Here is a 20,065-nt window from a genome sequence, read left to right as displayed (position 1 = left end):
TTTTTTTTTCATGATATATTTGCTGTCTTAAAAAGAGAACAGATGTATACTGTAAAGACATCTGGACAACAAAGAAAGTTTTAAATTTAAAATCAACACTGACACTCTTGTTGACAGAGTGTTAGGCATTGTAAGACATAAAAAATAGTCAAAGTCATGCTGAAACCAGACTGTCAAAATCTGATGACAGGTCCAACACCAAGTCCCATAAAATACCGAAAGAAAAATGATAAAAGTTCTCTATCAGAGAAGTGCAGTGATCCAGAATCCTAACAGGAAGTAGACTGCACAATGCCGCAGGACAAAGATGGAGGTCATTATGAAATAAGCCGGCTTTCCTCATATCTGTCACCTGCTGCCAGATGGTGATACGTGCATGTTTTCTAAGACTCCTCAGACAACACAAGACTCAGCATCGAAGCAAAAGTAGAAGGCAGAGAGAGCTGTTTTAGAGACTGAAATAAAAACTAATCTCAAATTCAATACTAGCTGACAGCAAATGAATTCCTCCAGCTTACCTCAGCATGAATAAATAGGCATATGGGGAGTCAGCTGTGGGGGAGGTATCGGCCGTTTGTGAGGCCCCAAATCCATTAGTTTCAGCTCAGGGTTTTATGCATCAAATAAAAAAAAAGCCAATCTTGCTTTTTAAGGCATCTTCCTTGCTGTCCAGGCCGATAAGGTACATCTTTAGGGTCTCTCATTTAGGGGCAGCAAATGCTACTCAGTATGGTTTGGGCTGTTTCAAGCGAGGTATGAGTTTGATCAAATCTTATCTAAAGGCTTGAAATATATGGTACTCTATTTCAGGATCCTTGAAAAAGAATAAAATTATTTCTCTAGTAATTTCATTAGAAAAATTATGGAAAATTATCACATTCTTGTGATTCAAGTGCTACAAACTTACAGAGAAGACATACAGCAAATACATAAAAAGAAACACAAGAGTCAAACTAATAAAAAGTGTACCAGGCAATACTGCTGTGACTCTGAGCTGGAGTGTGCTGGGCTGTGCGGTACTGTACTTCAGCTGTGTTAATTAAATTAATAGCATTTTCAGTTACACAGTCTGTAGGAGAAATGTGACATGAATGTTTCAAGCAACATCCAACCGTGTCACACCATTCTCTAGCAAATCAAAGCTGCTGCATCTGAAATGCAATAACACCAATTGAACCAAGGGTATCCAATGCTGTGTACACTGGGGAAACAGAATTGATTAGGTCCAAGTCCGTATGTGGGAGTAGCAAATTAAAGCCATTTCTTTGTCATTCTCTACAGTATGCTGAATGTCTACATGAACATAGGAATATATTGCTTTTGAGAATGACATTTTCATCCAACTGAAGAAATGCCCCTACCTTTTCTTCCTCAGTATCAGCTAGAAGGTCATTTGTCACCCATCAGATTTCAAGATACATTGATGGGGACAATTATCCTGGTATAAAGGTGAAGAATGGTGTTTCATGTTTAGTCAAAGAATGTCTGAATTTGACTTTTCTTGGCATTAATTTTTTTGTAGTATGGATTTCTTTCTTTGGTAAACATTTCTTTCACAATGGAACCTCATAAACAGTAATAATACAGTATAAAATTCATGCAAAAATATTTTGTTGTGTTTATGACTGCACATGCTCTAATTAGACTATAAGAATCAGTTACACCTAGAAAACCTCAAAACAAGACACTGAATTTTTTTTTCAAATTCATTTTCATTCAAATCTGATGGTAACTCAAGAAAATAACTACTGTTGTGTCTTTGCTACTGCATAAGATAGTACACACAAGTAGTACAGCTTATGTGTACTATCTTATGTGTACAGCTTATGTGTACTGCATAAGATAGTACACATAAGCTGTACTACTTGTCAGCATTAATGTACAGTAATGCTGACAAGTGGTGACTCCAGCATGAGAAGACACAAAAAGTGAAATATGCAGTTAATGGATGTTCACAGCAGTGCTCCAGGCTATTATATTTATACTATATTACTGGTAATGTATTTATAAGATAAATCTTAAAAAAAAAAAAAAAAAGGGAAAGGAGGGTGTGCTCCATTTATAAAGGAATCATATAGCTTAGGCTCACTAAAGTTTTATTCTAGGGTGCTTGAAAGGAGGCTTTAACTGATTGTCAAGCTGTGGACTCAGCAGGAGCAGTGGGTATTCTGTCCTTTCCATGGAAAAGGGAGTTCTTCCTTCCCACTCTCACCAAGCGCTTGCTCATAGGGGAACATTGGATTGTTGGGGTTTTCTCTCAGTTATTGTAAGGTCTTTACCTTATAAAGCCAATATAAAGGACCTTGAGGTGACTGCTGTTGTGATTTGGTGCTATATAAATAAAATTTAATTGAACAGTGGACCGTGGACTCTTTTGCACTGTGGGGTTCTGCAGGATCGACATGAGTTTTTGTGAGGAGTATTACAACCATATCCATCCATGGAAACTTGTGAGTAGTCTGAGGTACTGGTGCCTTTGCTATGAGCCATCATGATGATGACTAAAAATATGTGCTGAAAGCAAGTATTAAACAGTCCCCTGGGCCAAAGCACGTTCTTATGTTCCATTTGGACCTTTTTTCTTAGAGACTGGACTTCCAGAGGGAGTTCATAGTAGAAATGCTGCTTTTTTGAATCAAACAGAGCCAGCTGAGGTGGTTTAGGAATTTGATTAGGATAGCTCTTGGGTACCTTCCTTTAGAGGCTTTCTGAGCACATCCAGCCGAGAGAAGAGAGAGAAGATTTAGGGATCTTCCAAAAGAAACTGGAAACAGTTGCTTGGGAGTGGGATGCTTTGATTACCTTGCTTAGCCTGCTGCCACTGTGACCTGAAGATGGATGGATGGATGGATGGATGAAATTCACAAGCAATAATACGTCATATAGGTAAATGAATTTACATCTATATGACACTGTACTGTGGATGGAAAAGCATTTAAACTGGGTATTCATTATTCATGGACGAAGCAAAAAACATTAGCTATGGGAGGAAGATTCACAGAGGAACAGTCCCACATCTTCTAGGCCTTTACAAAACTTCAAAGACACTGAAATCTTGCTTAAGGATTCCTAAAGGCTTTGCCACGTACTGATGAATCAGTGAGTGAGTCAATATTTGAAACTACACTCATCTTAGATTCATACATGAGGGTACAAAGGAAAGTAAAAGTTGTTAAATTATTTTGTATTAGAATGCTGGCCAAAACCTGCCCTTCATTTTCATTGGCATCACAAACACATGTAGTGTTTTCTAGTATATTAAGAGTGACAGCTGGCTGTGTCATATAAAACTTTTTGTTTTTAGGTTTATCTTAAAAAATACTTACAGAACCGCATCTAAATTAAATCAGCTTTGTTGCTTTGTTGGGAAAAGGAAGTCCTCTAATATTTCAGCCAAACATCTTCATTAGCTGAAAGTCTTTTTGACCACCACCAGCCTATGGCATTCACAAATACACTGGCTGATGTTTACCTGTTGTATCAGATCAGTTTTGCACTCACTAAATGTTGCTAAATGTAGTAAAGAGCTGCCTTTACAGCACTCGCAGCAATCAGTAATGTTATCTTAATTTCACCAGTCTGTCCTCTGCTTGTTCCTGCCAAGTGTGTCGAGAGAAGGGGTTTTACACACTTGTCAAAGCGCACAGTGAAACAAAGAGCTTAGGAAAAATCCCAGCAAAGACTCTCAAAATATGCTCAAAATAAGCAAATGCACATAAACGAGATAAGCAACGTGAATGTGTTTTTTTTTTTTTTTTTTTTCTTGTTTTCCCGTTTGGTTTGTTCAGCACAAGTGTTTTCCCTTCTACTTAGCTATGATGCAAGCAGAGCAAATGCATCCCTGTCATACAATTAGGGGAGCGACGTTTTGCCACCAATCATAAAGATGTGCATAATGATATGTTTACTTTGAAAAGTAAGCATATCATTATGCAGTCTGCAAAATCATATGATTATATTTTAGCAGCCTATGTCAATGATCATTTTTACTATTCTCAGCAACTGTCAAAAACAACTAATAAAAAATCATTTTAGGAAGTTTTTTGGAATCATTTCTGGAAGTTGCTTCAGCCAAACTTGTTGCTGATCTGCGAGTCAACATTAGCTAACTTTATCGACCAACCTGCTGTTAACCTGCTAATCAGACAATGGGTTTTTTAGGGTAGGACCACAAGACCCCACAGCAAGTATGTGTCCTCTCAAATTTGGTCCCTTAATTTGAAACACAGTCACTTGTGATTAGTGCCTAAAGACGGACACTTAAACAGGAATCTAGCTTTCAAAGCTTAGAGGTTTCCACAACACGTAAACGAAACAAAGCCATGGCAAGCCCTGGTGGCACGGCTGCTGTGCCAAGCTACAGTACTTCAGCTCTGCATAATGAAAAGTCATTACAGCTTTTTTTTAATACTTATCTCCAATTGGGCAGGCTGAGAAGAGTGATTTCTGAAAAGTTGACAGCTAATTATATCACTTTAAAATCCTTTATGATTAAATATTTTTTAATCAAATTATACATCAAGACCCTGTGCCAAAAAAAAAAAACATGACTTCTTGGAAGGTGAAGACACCCACTTTCACAATGTTAATCCTCAATTACTATGAAGCAAACAAAACAGCTGATTGCTGATTAAACCAGTTCAGCTGAAAGGTTTTACTTCTTTTTATTTCCACCTTTGCTAAAAATGTAGTCCTTTAATGCCAACTATAGATGTTTCTATGACTGCAGATTATTTTTTAGGCAGATGCTTGAGTAAAGTGTTAAAATTCATATTTAGCAACAAAAGATGATTGGTTTTGGCAAGTTGCTGTGTAATAAGAGCTAATATGCAGAGCAAATGAGTCTTTCTTTCCCTCATCTTTTCCTAATGACAGATTGCTGTTTACTACCTGCTTGATTTATTTGAATATTTTAGAATTTAGTTTTTAATTAAGCAGAAATTATTTATTTCTCATATTATTTTTTCTACTATCCATCCATCCATCCATCCATTCGCTTCCGCACGTCCTGTTAAGGGTCGCGGGGGGCTGGAGCCTATCCCAGCTGTCATAGGGCGAGAGGCAGGGTACCCCCTGAACAGGTCGCCAGCCTGTTGCAGGGCCAACACAGAGGGACAGACGATCTTTCACACTCACACGATCATTCACACCTATGGGCAATTTAGATTAGCCAATTAACCTAACCCCAGTAAGTGCATGTCTTTGGAATGTGGGAGGAAACCCACGCAAGCACGGGGAGAACATGCAAACTCCACACAGAGAGAGGGAGAGGCCTGGGTTCGAGGAATCGAACCCAGGCCTTTCAGATGGTATTCTAACTGTGAGGCAGCAGTGCTAACCACTACGCCACCGTGCTGCCCTATTTTTTCTACTTGAGTAATAAATCTTGATGACAATGATGCTCTGCCGACTGTGTTAAAACAGTATGACAAAAAAAAACAGAGTTGCAAGAAAATGTTTGAAGTGGATTGCTGTGTGAAGTAGAGATGCAACAATCCAGCATTTTCAGGTCCGCTATGATACCAGTACACTGGCTTTGGTCAACAATGAGTCTCACTCTGGCACCAGTGTTACATTAATAAGCTGCTTTCTCCACTCTGAGAAAAAGAGTAGAAATCATTCATTTACTGTTTGTGCAAAACAACATCAGATAAAAACATTAAAAAACTATTTTAAAAAAATGGGGACGGTCATGGTAGAGGACACAGGGTCGGAGTTGGGTCCAGAGTAGGGGGGTCTTTTTGACCTAAAAGCTCATTTCACAGGGGCAGCTGACATTCCATACTGGTCCCTGCTAGCCTCCCCAACCTGAGATGGCAGACGGTTCAACCAGCAGCTGAAGCAAGACGCATGCATGCCTTGTGAGACCTGCACAGTAGTTACACAGAGAGCAATGCAGTGGTAACAGCTAACCAAAAGCTCAACACCAAAATCAAACTGGGTAAGAGACCACTGGCGATCCGGAGACAAAGGCAGCTGCAACTACAAATCCTCCTTCCACTAAACAAAACATTTTACAACTTTAACTTCTGCTAAATAGATCTTTTTGACTTAAAGACTCTCCGTCTATGAACTGCTGAAGTGCTTGAACTGACGGGCACACAGTTCAATGAATGAAACAGGTACCTTTGATTTATAACTCAAAACGAGAGATTTTTAGTGAAAAAGAAAATCATAACAAGTAATTATTTTTAACTAGCTTGTTTCCATAATTTTTGGAATCCAAGATTAGAAATGAAGCTGAAATTCAAATGACCATGCAGAAATAATTAAACCTGTCTGACTGATTAATCAGACAAAGAAAATCAAAATCATAAATAAAAGTATATGTTTAGACCGCTATTCACATGAGTCATTAGCTTACTGCATACTGTTGTTATTTATGGTCATGTTAGTTTCCTTACTCCCAATCTCACTGTTCTCGCTTGACCACATTTTGCAGTCAACCCAAAAACTATTACAAACATGCAAAGAAAGGCTATCGATATTGCAGGTGTGAAATACCCCCAAACTGCTGACCCTTCCTCCATGATATGATAGCTCTTCCTTTAGCAACCAGATGCAGTGCTTCTCACTCGGCTTGCCTTTTACTAAGCATGGCTTGATAAACACTGAAATCACAGAATTAAATTGGCCCCGTAGCTTGGCCTGTTGTCAGACTCAATCTAGCTTTTTGAGGATCTGTTATTGGTTTGCTGCATCCCTACTATGAAGGTTAGCTGCTTCTATGCGGGCAAACCGCATCATGATTGCTCTCTTGCTCTGTCTTACTCATTCCTGTATACAGTGCACACCCATGCAACAGGCCATTCAAACCCTCAGAGAGAAATAGGGGGAAAGGTGGTTATGGTTAACTTCAGATGAACTCACTATGGGGATGACTTTCCCTTGGCCTCACGGCTCTCCCACACAGCCAATACTTACTGTTTAAAAAAAATAATAAAAGAAGCAGAGAACCAGAACAGAGTCTTGATAAATAACCTACCTAAAAAGAACACTGTACATCCTCTACCCAGTACTGCAGGTCTGCATGCTAAAAGGCTTATCATGTCTTTCGTGGAACACAGAGACTTTGAAGGTCTGTTATATTGCGCCACACTTTTCTGTTGTAAGTAGAGCAATGTAATGTAACCCCATACTGAATATTAATGCTCAGTTACTCGGTGTTACCAACTGTGAATGTCAGGCTCAGGACTGAAGCAAGGGGCGTGCAACACAATGCTTTTCAGAAATGATTTGCCCTCTGCTCCTTTGTTAAGCATTAAATTGCTTTGAATAGCAAAGTCTGAATGTGGGTTCTGCGGCTCGTGATTGCAAGAGTAAATTTTGTGACTGAACAGACTGCAGACCTAAATTGTCTCCTTTAGGCAGTTTGTCTGACATCAGAACTCTTCCAGGATTTCCATCGATGTCAAAGACACTCTTCTCTGTATGTTTAAGAGAATGCTTAAGTAGGACATAATATGCAATCCAGAATTGCGGTGTAGATCCTAATCCCATAGTGAGTCACAGTTCCCTGAGGAAAGCCTCATTAGACATCCACTGATGTGTACTGGATTTACTGATAAGTGGTGCTAATTGCCATGTAGGCAAATTTAGGTGCCGACATGCCGTTGCGCTTTTGGAAAAAAAGACCCGCGTGCGCACACAAATACACACAATGACAGTCACAAACACATGCACGCACACTAATTATTTTAGGTCCCAGCTGTGAGGAGTGGCTGCTGATTTTGAGCAAGGCAACTTGAAAGATTACTCATTCCTCAAGATACCGTGCACATGCAACAAAGCCCTTATTCATCTTGTTCTCAGTTTCAAACTCTGACATTCTGCAGAGAACAACCGTTTGACCCTGAACAATTTGTAAGGGAGGAAAATTAGGTTTCTCATTAAAAGCAAGATCACAAGCAAGATTCCTGTGCTACGACCGGTGCAGTCTCATTTAGGTAACAATTGAGATGCTATTTAAAATGAATGACTGCACGCTGCACTGATAGAAAGAGGCTGCCTTTCAGAGATGGAAACCTGGCTGATTGTTTTTTGCAACAGGATGCACTGCCTGGTAAAAAAAAAAAAAGACATAGTTGCTATGCACAACTGAGAGAATGTTGATTCACTGCCTTGAGCTGCCAATAAAAGGATGACAACGCGAACATTTCCTAACATTTGTAAAATTGTTCAAAGCTTTGGGCACACTTGTCCTTAAAAACCTTTTATTTTTCTATTTTAATTTTAAGTGCCATCTGTTCTGACTTCAACACAGACCATATGCAGCGACACAAGAAGTACACATTTGAGAGGCTTACCTGCCAGACGCTCCACCAATGACAGCAGCAGTATAAGTTTCCATAGCAACTCCATTTTAATGGTCTCAGGTTAATACAAGCTCACATCCAATCACAGGTGTGTAGAATCACAGCTTTGTCCTTTCCCGCACGTTCTCTGTTGTTCTGTTAAAAAAAAAAAAGGGGGGGGGGGGCATTAAACATTCACAATCACCAATCACTGTTCAAATCGGTTCGATTTCACAAGAACAGTAACTGCCCGTGTTTGCAAGGCAACACAAAAGGACAATGAAATGAATATTGACATCTTGAAACCAAAAGAAAGTCTAAAGGCATTTTGTCCTTATCAACAGGTAACGTTTAGCAGGTGCTTTTGTTGTAGCTGCAGATCCTGGAGCACAAAAGGCTTCCACTGCTGTAGAGCTTGCTTAAGTGTGCTTAACATTGCATAATAGGGATCGCTTCTGTAAAAGAAACATAAAGGGATTGCCTGCTTGTGCTCAAACTTGCTGAGACAAAACAAAAAGCAAGCTGGCTGTCAGACACATCCCTAGCATGTAATAAAGTAGTGTCCTGGCTCCTGGATTTCATCTGAGCGAGAGGGATTATGTATTTCTGACACAAATAGCTGACTGTACACAGCACAAAACCATTTTCAGTCCCCCAGGAGACTCACAATTGATTTTCTCAAAGGCTGAACTACAATTTATCTCTCCTTCAACTTAAATGAAGTTCCAAAAACGTTGTGATATGATAATGAGTCATACTTCTCCCATCACTAATAAACAATGATGTAGCCTGTTTATTTGTTTAAATACTCGTACATCCCTAACATGCTGATAGCTAAGATCCTTTCTGATAAAGCGGCAGATAAATGTTTGCGTATGGGAGGCTGGTTATGGAATGAAAAAAGATGAAGGGAGGAAATTAGCCATTGTCTTTGTTCAAACTGACTCTCCCCGGTACATTTAACTGACTGATGGTACAGCTTCGTCTGACTACAGACCATAAGCATGCTGAAATAAATGGCAGGAAAAACATTTATAAGAGCATACAGTACAGTCTATAAGGAGCCGAGTGCCAAAAAAAGTGAAGACAACTGAAAGATTGCGCCTTCTATCTTTGCACCACAGTAAAGTATGATAGAGCATACTGATGCTTATATGAATATATCAGCTGCGTCCCTGAAAAATTTGCCTACACTATTCTTCCTTCTGCATGTAGTAAAGCATTAAAGGCAACACTTTTCCCCTATAAATCTCATTAGGGAGATTGGGTTTAGAGAGTCATCTTAGTTCCAACTTATCTCGCAGTTATTACGATGCAAATGTCAGGAGTAAATGTTGGCTTTCATTAATAAAACAGAGAGACTTCAAATCCCTTCTAGTGCTCCTGGATATTTTTGGAACGTGCCTCTTTGAGGGAGTAATTCTGAGAAATGTGCTGAATAAATTACTCAACACCATGTCTTTAATTGAAAAACTGAGAGTCTTACGATTCTAGGCGCACACTCATCCCGTGCTGCTTGAATGTCTGGACGACATCTAATGTAACATGTATGCGTAAAATAAATTAGCGGCTTTTAATTTGACTCTTGAAGTAAATATGTGTGTCACCGCATGCTGCAGATTGAACTGTCACTGCAATTTGACACTCGCACTTGTGACAAACACTTCATGTTTTCAAAAACTGTTCAAGTAATTGTTTTGTCAGCCATTAAACGTTTTACAGTCTGGTCATCTAAAGTTAATTTATCCCACCCTGACAGCAACACAAGTGGACACGACCGGAATGTGTGAACTACTGAGACACCCCATTCAAAAAAGCTACTATCTGCGAGCCTCTAACACCAATCTTTTGATCTCTATTAGGCTGCAAGCCTTGAGACACGAGACATCAGACAACAGGGTTAGTGGGGGGGGGGTGTAAAAGAAAGCTTTTTGATCCAACAAAGCTCAGCACTAAGATGATGGCTAGGGGAGTTGGGGAGTGTCCACGGCAGCATTTGACTTCCTATTCAGTGCAAATTGATTAGCCTCATGACCTTAAGTAGTAGTGACAAGGCCAATGACTTACTTTCATCACAAATTGATTCTCTCATTTGTTTGCTTTAGGAGATGAAAGTTAATGATAAGGAAGGCTTTCAAACTTTGCCTTTCAAGTTCCAACCTCTTTCATGTCTGGAAAAAAAAGTCAGTGGTTGAAAAATGGAATATGATCAAGGCTGCAGTGACAGTCCTGGCCTAAACATTTCCTGACCCAATTTGCACAAACTCAACAACACTTAAATGGAACGCAGCTGCAAAGTCAGCCTCTCACTGCACAAATGCAGATGACATAAAAGGAGAATAAAATGGAAGCACTGCATGTAATGAAGAACGCACGTTTAAATGGTTTCTTTCTTTTTGGATGATGCCTTAACTGGTTGCGACACTGCGATGGACAAACGGCTTTTATCTTTGTCAAATGCCGTATTCCCGTCTGAGGGAGTGACTCAAAACCATCCATTTTTGGGAGGTAACGCTGTTGTCAAAAATAGATTTTCAATACAAATCAAATCAGAATATTTGAAATGGTTTCCATTCTCATTTGTCACAGTTTACCAGTACCAGCTGTGAGGCCCCGTTATTTCTTCTCTCAAGCAGCGAGTTGACACACAAACACTGCCTTGCCTCCTCTGCCTCACTAACAGTGCTGTCTTCTTCTCGTCACTCGTCGTGTTATTAGGCTGGAGTTTTCAGGTCGGCTAGTCAGTGTGAGCTCATCTGACCAAATCGTCCCTGATGCTTTCATAAAGAAAACCCCCAGCACAGCTTTGAAGCTTTAAGTCTGAAAATGTCTGAATTGACATATTTCACTATGTTTAGTCTATGTTTGGTTTAAACTCCTTCGACAGCTTGAGTAGCAGCCATTCCCCAAATCGAGCTGGATGGTTTGTCATCAAAAGGAAAATGATATCACAACAGAATTGGTGGATTTTGCTGGTCAAAACCCAAAAGTTCTTGTGCTGCGATTAAGAGTTGATATAGATTTCTTATTATGGTAATCGTACGAATATGGGCTGGAACATGCTGGAACAAGATCTGCTGCTGAGTTGGTTGCTTTGACTGTGGTAAAGTTCTTTACTATGGAACAAATACTGGATTTTTTTCTTTGTTTTGTTTATTTATAATTCATTTAGGCTAAAAGAGTAAGGCTCGCAGGTAAAGTGCACTGTGGCAGATTTAGTTCATGTTCATGATTTTTTTTTTCTCGACTGGCTGAAAAGTACGCATTATTTCAGCAGACCAAGATTTTCTTTTGGTCAGCTATATCATTGTATATTATAGCCTCATTATCATAAGCTTTTCATTAAAGTGTCAAATTTGACACCCTCAACATCAATCAAATGTCAATATTTGTCATGTTATTTACTGTCAGTGTAAGTTATTCCTCTAGTGCCACAACACTGAGAAGCAATATAAATTGAATCTATCAGATTCAAATACAACCTCCTTGTGACAAGGAAAAAAATTGGAGGTTGCCTGGTGACAACATTAAATTTTTTCACACTCTGCAACCAATTCCAAGTAGTAGGAGCAACCAGATTGTCACCCGGAGGTTGAGCGTGCAACACTCACAGCTTCTGAGCAACCGCTTTCAATTGCAAGGCAGTTGCACAGGTTGCAGGGTGGGAGGCAACCTGCCTCCAAACAATCATGGTCTGACTCAGATTGTCAAAGACTTGCAAATAACTGCTGTCTAATTTAGAAATGCAGACAGATTTCCAAAATATTACAATCAACCTGAGTCAATCTGCACTTATGAGTGCAACTCACCTGCAATGAATCTCTTTGCAATAGAGGTCTCAACTCAGCTGATTGCCAACTGGTTGTATCCTGATTATATTCCCATATAAAAGCAATGCTGCTGTGCACCTGTGTCAATTTGCAGTTAAATCGCTGTCCGGCAACAACTTCTTCACTATCTGTGGGGAAATTTCTGAATTTCTATTTCAGATCTCTGAGATTCTGGCTGGACTCTGAATGTAAATAGTTAACATGAACTTAATTTGAACTTCTCAATGCAGATTACAGCAGATTTGTGATTTTTACCTCGTTATCACAGTTAATTGCCATATTATCACAAGCAGATTGCATGTAATTACCAACTTGACTCCGTTCAATCACAAACTGATAGCAGACTGACACCGTTTTAATTCAATTCAATTCAATTTTATTTATATAGCACCAAATCACAACAAACAGTCGCCTCAAGGTGCTTTGTATTGCGGGTAAAGACCCTACAATAATAATACTATAATAATACTGCTAGTTCATCACATCTTGAAGCACCAAAGCCACTTTGAAGATGGGAACTGACTGCAGGTGCTCACAGGCCTGGTTCCTGTCTTCACAGCAGCAATTTCAAAGCCAGAGACTGTAAGACATCCAACATAAGTTAGAAAAATAGGTTTTTTGCTAGTTATAATAATCAATGCTTATATGAATTGTTTACCAGTAACTGGTTGCCTGTTTGTAACCGGGTGCAGAATAGGAGAAAACTGCGTCAAACTGTCAATGGTCTCCATCCTTATCAAAGCTCCCTTCTGTGTAAAAGGTCACGCCTTAGATGTAATCACATGTATAAAATGCTCTGAAAGGCTCTCAAGTGTGCAGCCTCAGGACGCTGTCTAGCTGACTGTTACTGTTACCTTCTTACAAGAATAAAAGCGCTTATACCGGAAGCTGATCGTTTGCGCCTGGTCCTTGATAAATGAGGAATTTTTTCCGACAACTTGGTCTCAGTCATTTTAAAGGGCTCCAACCACAGTTTTCCCTCTTGTGTTTGTAGCGTGATGTATGTCAAACCACCAGTCTTATCAGCAGTCAGGCATCCAACCAACCAGGCTTTACGTTTTCTTTTGTATTTAATGATGTTATCATATATATGATTTTTTAAATTTCTCCTAATTATTTCCTATAGCCTGCAACTATTGTTTTCCTTTTTCAGTCATTTTAATTTAATCAACTGCTGAGTCAAGAAATGAGACAGAGCAGAGATGGTTGTTTGTCCAACCAAAACCCAAGGATGCTGAATTTATTTGCACATGTAAGACAGGGAAAAATCAGCTAATATCCACATTTAAGGAGCAAAACCCACCAAATATTTGGCATTTTTACATTAAAAAAATGTACTTCAATATCTAAAAGGTGATTATTCATTTTCTGTCAATCAACTGATGAGTTAAACTTCAAATCTTCTCTGACTTAAAGCAGCTTATGAGAACAGCAGAAACTCTGAATGCAAAACGGAGTGTTTCATTAGACTTTTGAGGATACGCAGCTGCTTCGGGGGAAGCTTCAGATTTGGGGAGACAAAGCACTCCTCCAAATTTCAGCGTTGTCAAAGTGACACCGCTCATCCCCTTGTTCTCTGACAGCACCAGCTGGAGCTTATAAACCATAGACTACAGTTCAGTCAGCTGCAGACTTTGACAGTGATGGCAACTGATTCGACCCTCTCCCCTACACCCGATCTTTCAGCTGCCATCAGTTTTTCAGGGCTTAAAAATATATTAATAGAAGGATACTCTGGGTCCCTTTGGTCGAAGAGTCCAGATGAAGATAAAATTCACACTAAAAACCATGCTCATCTCACACACACACACGCACACACTCACTCCACCCCCTTCCAGCCCCCGAGCTCTGAATCATGAATGAGGCCAGACTCCCACACTCTGCAGGAACGAGATGAGACCAGGAGGAATGGCATACAATGCTGCATCTTTAATCACCTGAGCTGTGGCTTCACTTAATCTGCAGACACCAGCTCGATCAGTGTTTTCTTTGCACGTGTGGCACATCTCACAGCTCTGAGTACCCCTCCAGTCATTCAAAATGTATTTTTGCACGATGCTCAACTTGAGACTAGTAGTAGTGGCAAATATGACATGACTTGTATGGTCTTACCGAGCACCTCCCAGATAAGTGGTGCTCATAATGATATGCATTTACATGTTGTTCTATTGTTATTTATTTTTGTAGAGGCTGTTTTGTATTTCATTCTCAGTATGGGTGTTACTGAATTTTAAGCTCTATCTGTCTTTGTAGCCCCTTGCACATTTTGACTGTCCTACTTCTTCCTGTATTTCTTATTGTACTAGCTATACACATTCAACCCAAGTGCAATCTTGAAGTTTCACAGAAGAATTTATGTGCATATAATAAATAACCTCAAAACTTTCTTTAGCTAAAGATTTTATGTATGCCCAAATATTTTTTTTCCCCCCTTCTTCACAAATGGCACACTGCGGGAGGCAAGGGAAGTGCCAATGTATTCCCCAGCCAAGATTCTACCTCAAATAGTGGCACAAGACAAAGAGACTAATAGTGTTTTGATCTAAGCACACAAGCCGCAGGCATGACATAACACATGCCAGCTTTTTCATTTCTCCAGACCGCACCAGGGGCACTCCGCTAACGTGCTCATTCCAATCTCCCCTGTGACAAGAGCAACTGAGTATGTTGAAAGGTTCTCCCTGCTTGCATACATGCTCCAAGACCAAATTTTAGCATAATGAGCCAGTATATGGTAATAATTTAGAACCCAGTACAGAAAACCAGAAGCATTGCTGCTTGTATCGTTAAACCCATAGCAATGAATTCATTGAAATAACCTAAAACAAGTAAGATATGTACACGATTGTGTAATTGGTTGTGACGTTTTATTTTATTGGAAATAAAACATAGAGACTAGATTGGCCTAGTCAGTAAGTGCTTTTTAGGTGCTTGCATAGTGTGCTTAATTTTACTTTATGTTTCTTTAAATCTTAATGCATTAATGTGTTTTGTTACCAGAGGGTCAAACTTTCATTGCCTTGGGCAAGTGAACTCTACAAATAAACCTGCCTCGCCATGTCTTACAAGTGATTTTAACTCTCTATAAATGCTTTTAGGCACAAGCCGACAATCCCAGTGCACATGCTTTTACTAAAGTACCAATTAAGGATCCCAATTAGGATAATAAGAGCCTCCCAATTAATAGTTCTTTAAATACACTGATTTAGGACTTGCTTGATCTCAGCAGTTATCATGGGAGGTAATTCTCAGCCCTTGATGGAGAAAAGGCAAGCTGCTGTTACTGTAAGGAAGACAGATCATCTAAGGTTTTCTTAAGCATCTTAAGCACCATTGCCTAAAGCATAAAAAGAAGCACAATAATCATAACAAAAGAAATGAAAATTAGGGAAACATATAGATAGATAGATAGATAGATAGATAGATAGATAGATAGATAGATAGATAGATAGATAGATAGATAGATAGATTAGATAGATAGATAGATAGATAGATAGATAGATAGATAGATAGATAGATAGATAGATAGATAGATAGATAGATAGATAGATAGATAGATAGATAGATAGATAGATATTCACAAGCCAGTGGTCTCAGAACACAAAAAACAGTGTATGCAGAACATTCTGATCTGTGCCGCCATGCCGTGACTGACTGAAGTTGACCAAGGACTACTGGCCAGACTACTGGCATGATGGATGTTGGCAGGCATGTGAATGAGAGCTGCATCTCTGTGGAAATCTGACCAGATAGAGGTACCGAGATGAGGTGCTCCAACTTGCACTCGTGCCATTCTTGCGGCAGCACCCCGCCCTGCAGTTGTTTGAGCAACACAATATCTGCCTCCCCCCTGCGAGAGTAGTGAAGGACTTTCTGGATCAAAACCATGTCCAGATACTTCCTTAGCCAGCATTTGGTTCAGATATGTCTCCTACTGAACATGCCTGGGACAGGCTGGGTCGACGTGCTCATCAGAGGCTCATCATCAACCGGTGATCATTGCACAGCTGCAACGTGCACTCGTCCAGGAATGGAGACACTTGTGCAGTCCATGTGCAGATGGGGTTTTTTTTTGACTAGTGTGTGTGTATTTGCTTTTTTGTAAAGATGAACAATGATGTATATATAGCAATACAACTACAACTTGAGAAAAGCTACTTTCACTTTCAAAAATACGTTTATTTACTTTTTTTTTTTTTTAAATATTCCGAGTTTTCCTGAAGTTCGTGTCCTGCTCATTTTTGTTACAATCACATTCAAATTGAGAGATCTTGTCTTGGCACAGATTTGTCATGTGTATAAAAGATCCCCCCACCCCCATTTTCCCAACAATACATGTTTACAATTAGTACGTATTATTTAATTTCAACACAGTTGTTTGCTGCATGTGTTTCATTAGGTTTCATAATCCAGAAAAACATTTTCTAGTGCAACTGCACCTTATTTATTTTTCTTATTGTATGCATGTAAGAATTATTATGTGTTGCTCTACTGAACAGGTAAAACAAGAAACTGTATGTGGTGAATATACTGTGGTATTCATTACAGCTGTAATTATTAATACTCTTATTAGAAGAAATTCAAGCAGTCTTTTTTTTTTCTACTTTTTAATGCAATAGGTAAGCATACTGTCCACGTGGATTAGTTTATGCACCACTGGTGTCCCACTTACTTATTGCACAGACAACTGAATTAAAGATGAAGACTAAAGTTCTGCAGGTAAAACATCCAGACTCTGCATTTCTTTGTAATGTGAACACAGAGGCAAGTATGAACAGCAGAAACACAAAGCTGAAACTGAATTTTAAAGAAAACAAGTGGCTCATCCAACTATATTTGCTTACTTGTTAAATTAAAAAAAAAAAGACAACCCCTAATTGCACCAATCAGAATGCGTGCAGTACTTTTGCCTGTGCCAGCCTTGTCCAGTCTAAACTCTTTCTCTCTCCTCATGCAGACCAGGCTCAGTGGGGTACTATGAACTTCATGTTCACCCTCCTCCTCTTTCTGTGCCGGTGACATCATCAGAAACGTGCCCAGCCATAAGCTCACTTCCCCAAGGAGATATGTAGTAACTCTACAATTCCAACCTCGTTAATACAGTTTTTAAAAAAAAAAAAAAAAAAAAAAAGACTGACTACACTACCGAGTTAGTGGAAGGAATAAAATCTGTAGCTTTAGGAACCTACAACTACCCCAGAAACATGCAACTGACTGTATGTCAACATGAAACAAAAGACAGTATTTACACCTTTGAGACATTCCCTGAGGCATCCCCATAAACAGAGAGGCAACACGCTGTCACAGAAGAGTTAGGCAAAGAAAAGCCGCCTCTAATGCACTTAATAGCAAAAGCACAGCCATTTACTTAATAGCAAAATCACAAGCAAGGGAGATCCATCTGAAACATATGGGCACTTGATTTCACGAGATTAACTATTTCCAGCAGAGTCCGATGCTAAAGGACTTTAGACAATCGGAGCCAATCAAGCGTGGAGCGCGGTGCAATCAAAGAAAAAGGAAAGATGATGAGACTGGACTGATTCCAATCCCCTGGTGATCACTGACGACAATGTGTTCTGCCAAAAGGTTTTAAATGAACGAAGACTCATAGGTGGATTTGTGCCTCACAGGGGGGGAAAAAAGCTGCACGGTAAATGACGGCCATGGCAATTAGAGGACGCAGAATGTGATTATCTGATGAGAAATGGCAACCAGTCAGCTGGAATTCCAAAGCTGTTAGTTTTCTAACTCGCGCGTGGCAATAATGGCACGGACACAATGCCGTCACTTGTGCGATTTGAGCGCTGCACGTGTAATATATGTGTGCTGCGTGCTGGGATCATTGTTCGAATTGAATGCAGACTATCACAAATCATCAAGGCAGCTTGCTTGCGAACATGTTTTGGTAAATATCTGAAATATTGGGGTTAACTCTACTTTACAGTAAGGCCAGTTCAGTTCGGTGCCAGAAGTGGAAGTTGTAGGCTGATGATAACAACAACCTCATACGGCACAGACCGAAAAATAATCAAGACTGTATCGGGAATATTGAAAGCTACCGCTTACACAGAATACTGAATAAAGTAAATAACTGTATTTCCTTACCTGAGTACATCTCCTGTGGTGTTTGCTGACGTTTATCCCTTCTCGTATATCCATGATACACCTCGCAGCTCCTCACTCCTTCACCCCAGCAGGTCTCCAGCTCGAGTAGAGGGCGACAGTTAAGTTCGTCTCTTCAAAGTGCGGATGCTGCTCTCTCTAAATGCCCCCAAACTCTTGTCTCGCCTTGAGACAGGCTACCCCAAATGTAAGCCTTTACTCATTTCACCCTCAAACCCAGGGGTTTTCAGAGTCTGAGTAGTTGCTAGCAGCCCGGTCCTCCGCTCTCCACACCGGCACATTCACATAGGTTATCCCGACAGTCCCGCATGCACCGCAGGCAGGCGGATTCAAACCAAGCACGAAGCGGCGGTCGTTTGCGGCGCGAATAGTTTTTATTGATTTATTTACATTTATATAATTGTAAGTTATTGAGTTAATTCGTTTAAGGAACACAAAAGTGTTCGCGATCTGTTTGAAATTGGCTTTTTGAATGCGAGAGTCCGGCTCGTCCACAAGAGAAGGACTCCAACTGCCTGCGCGCACGGCGCCAGTGGCACACGGGACATCAGAGGTGCATGCAGGAGGGTTTGGTCTGCTTTTTTTTTCCACGCTGCAGGTCCTCAACAGTTTCCTTTCCTCAGAATGACACGATCACCTATCTGGTTACAATATAATTGATCCGTATCAATTCTTAATTATAGTTTTTGTTACTGCGCGTTTTATTATTCGTCTGTTTCTGGGTAATGAGACAACACCAACGAAATTATATGTAATTGTATGTATGTCCCATTCCTTTTTGTTGGGGAGGTAACGCGGACGGTCACAAAATTGTACTTCTTAAGCACCAAAATTACTAATTATGCAGCGCTGAGTTACAAGTTATTACCGCAGATTAATGATTTCATTTTGACATTTAGTTGATCAAGGGAAATTCTTACTGCCTATTATAAAGAATAGCCATCATATTTTACAAACAGATAGCATCTGTTGTATGCAAAATCTTAAAATGGCTCCGAAGCCATTTTCCAAAAAAAAATATGTTCACTTATGCAAATTTGGTGAAATATATTTCATTAATGAAAAGTTGAGTGAGCCAGCATGCCCCAACAACAAAGCTCACCTAAATGGAATGCAGTGATTTTCAGTCTTATCAGTTGTGCTTATGTTTTTCCTGGAGTTTCCACAAGCCAGTGTGTCTGTTCTAAAGCAAGCCACGTTTGTTCCACATGAGTATCCCAGCAAGCCACAAGCAGTTCGCAATATCGCAACTCTAAAACCTGCAAAGTGTGATGACGCCATAGTTGATGTTATCAGTTTCATAATAATAATATAATTGTTCTGATGTGGCTGCAGGCCTAATCACTCAGAATAACTGAAAACACAGGTGTGGATGTGAACACACCCTCCATTATGAGTGTGAAAATATAGCTAACTATTTAATGTGAGTGGAAGCATGACTTATAACCTTCTTTTTTAAAAATATTAACTTAAAATATGAGAGCACAAAATTAGCAGTTAATGAAAGAGAACTTAAAGTCTGAAGTAAGTTACAGGATGTTCTTTACACTCTCATCCTGTAAGGTCATTATACTCTAAAGAGACTTTTGTACCTAAAGAGACATTTGTTTGTTTGTTTTTTACTATAACTCATGAAGTAAATGTTGATTGTACCCTGTAATGGTTGTAGAATAACTACACAAGTGGTGCGCAGATCGGTTCCTTATAAAGCTTTTGTTTTTCTTCGGAAAACAAAGTTCCTGGGAAATTCAAGAAAAGTTCAACTCTGACTTTTGCTTTTGTTGTTTCGCAGTAGCTTTCCCCAGGTAGCTGAAA

At 39.6% G+C, this 20,065-nt stretch overlaps 1 protein-coding gene across 1 annotated transcript in view; it reads right to left on the bottom strand.

Moving 5' to 3' along the window:
- The window catches only part of cntn3a.1 (contactin 3a, tandem duplicate 1), a 76,130-nt gene extending 57,382 nt beyond the window's left edge, over positions 1 to 18,748 (bottom strand). Inside the window, exons 1-2 of the mRNA XM_030732846.1 lie at positions 18,233 to 18,748; positions 8,307 to 8,450 (exon numbers count right to left, since the gene is read on the bottom strand). Coding sequence (XP_030588706.1) covers positions 8,307 to 8,361 — 55 coding nt within the window. The 5' untranslated portion in view covers positions 8,362 to 8,450; positions 18,233 to 18,748. The remainder of the gene's footprint in view (positions 1 to 8,306; positions 8,451 to 18,232) is intronic.
- Positions 18,749 to 20,065: the final 1,317 nt, after the last annotated feature.

This window comes from Archocentrus centrarchus, chromosome 7, assembly GCF_007364275.1.
Source record: "Archocentrus centrarchus isolate MPI-CPG fArcCen1 chromosome 7, fArcCen1, whole genome shotgun sequence".
NCBI lineage: Eukaryota > Metazoa > Chordata > Actinopteri > Cichliformes > Cichlidae > Archocentrus > Archocentrus centrarchus.
The sequence above is the reverse complement of the archived record's forward strand: the minus strand, read 5'-3'. Positions and strand labels throughout refer to the sequence as shown.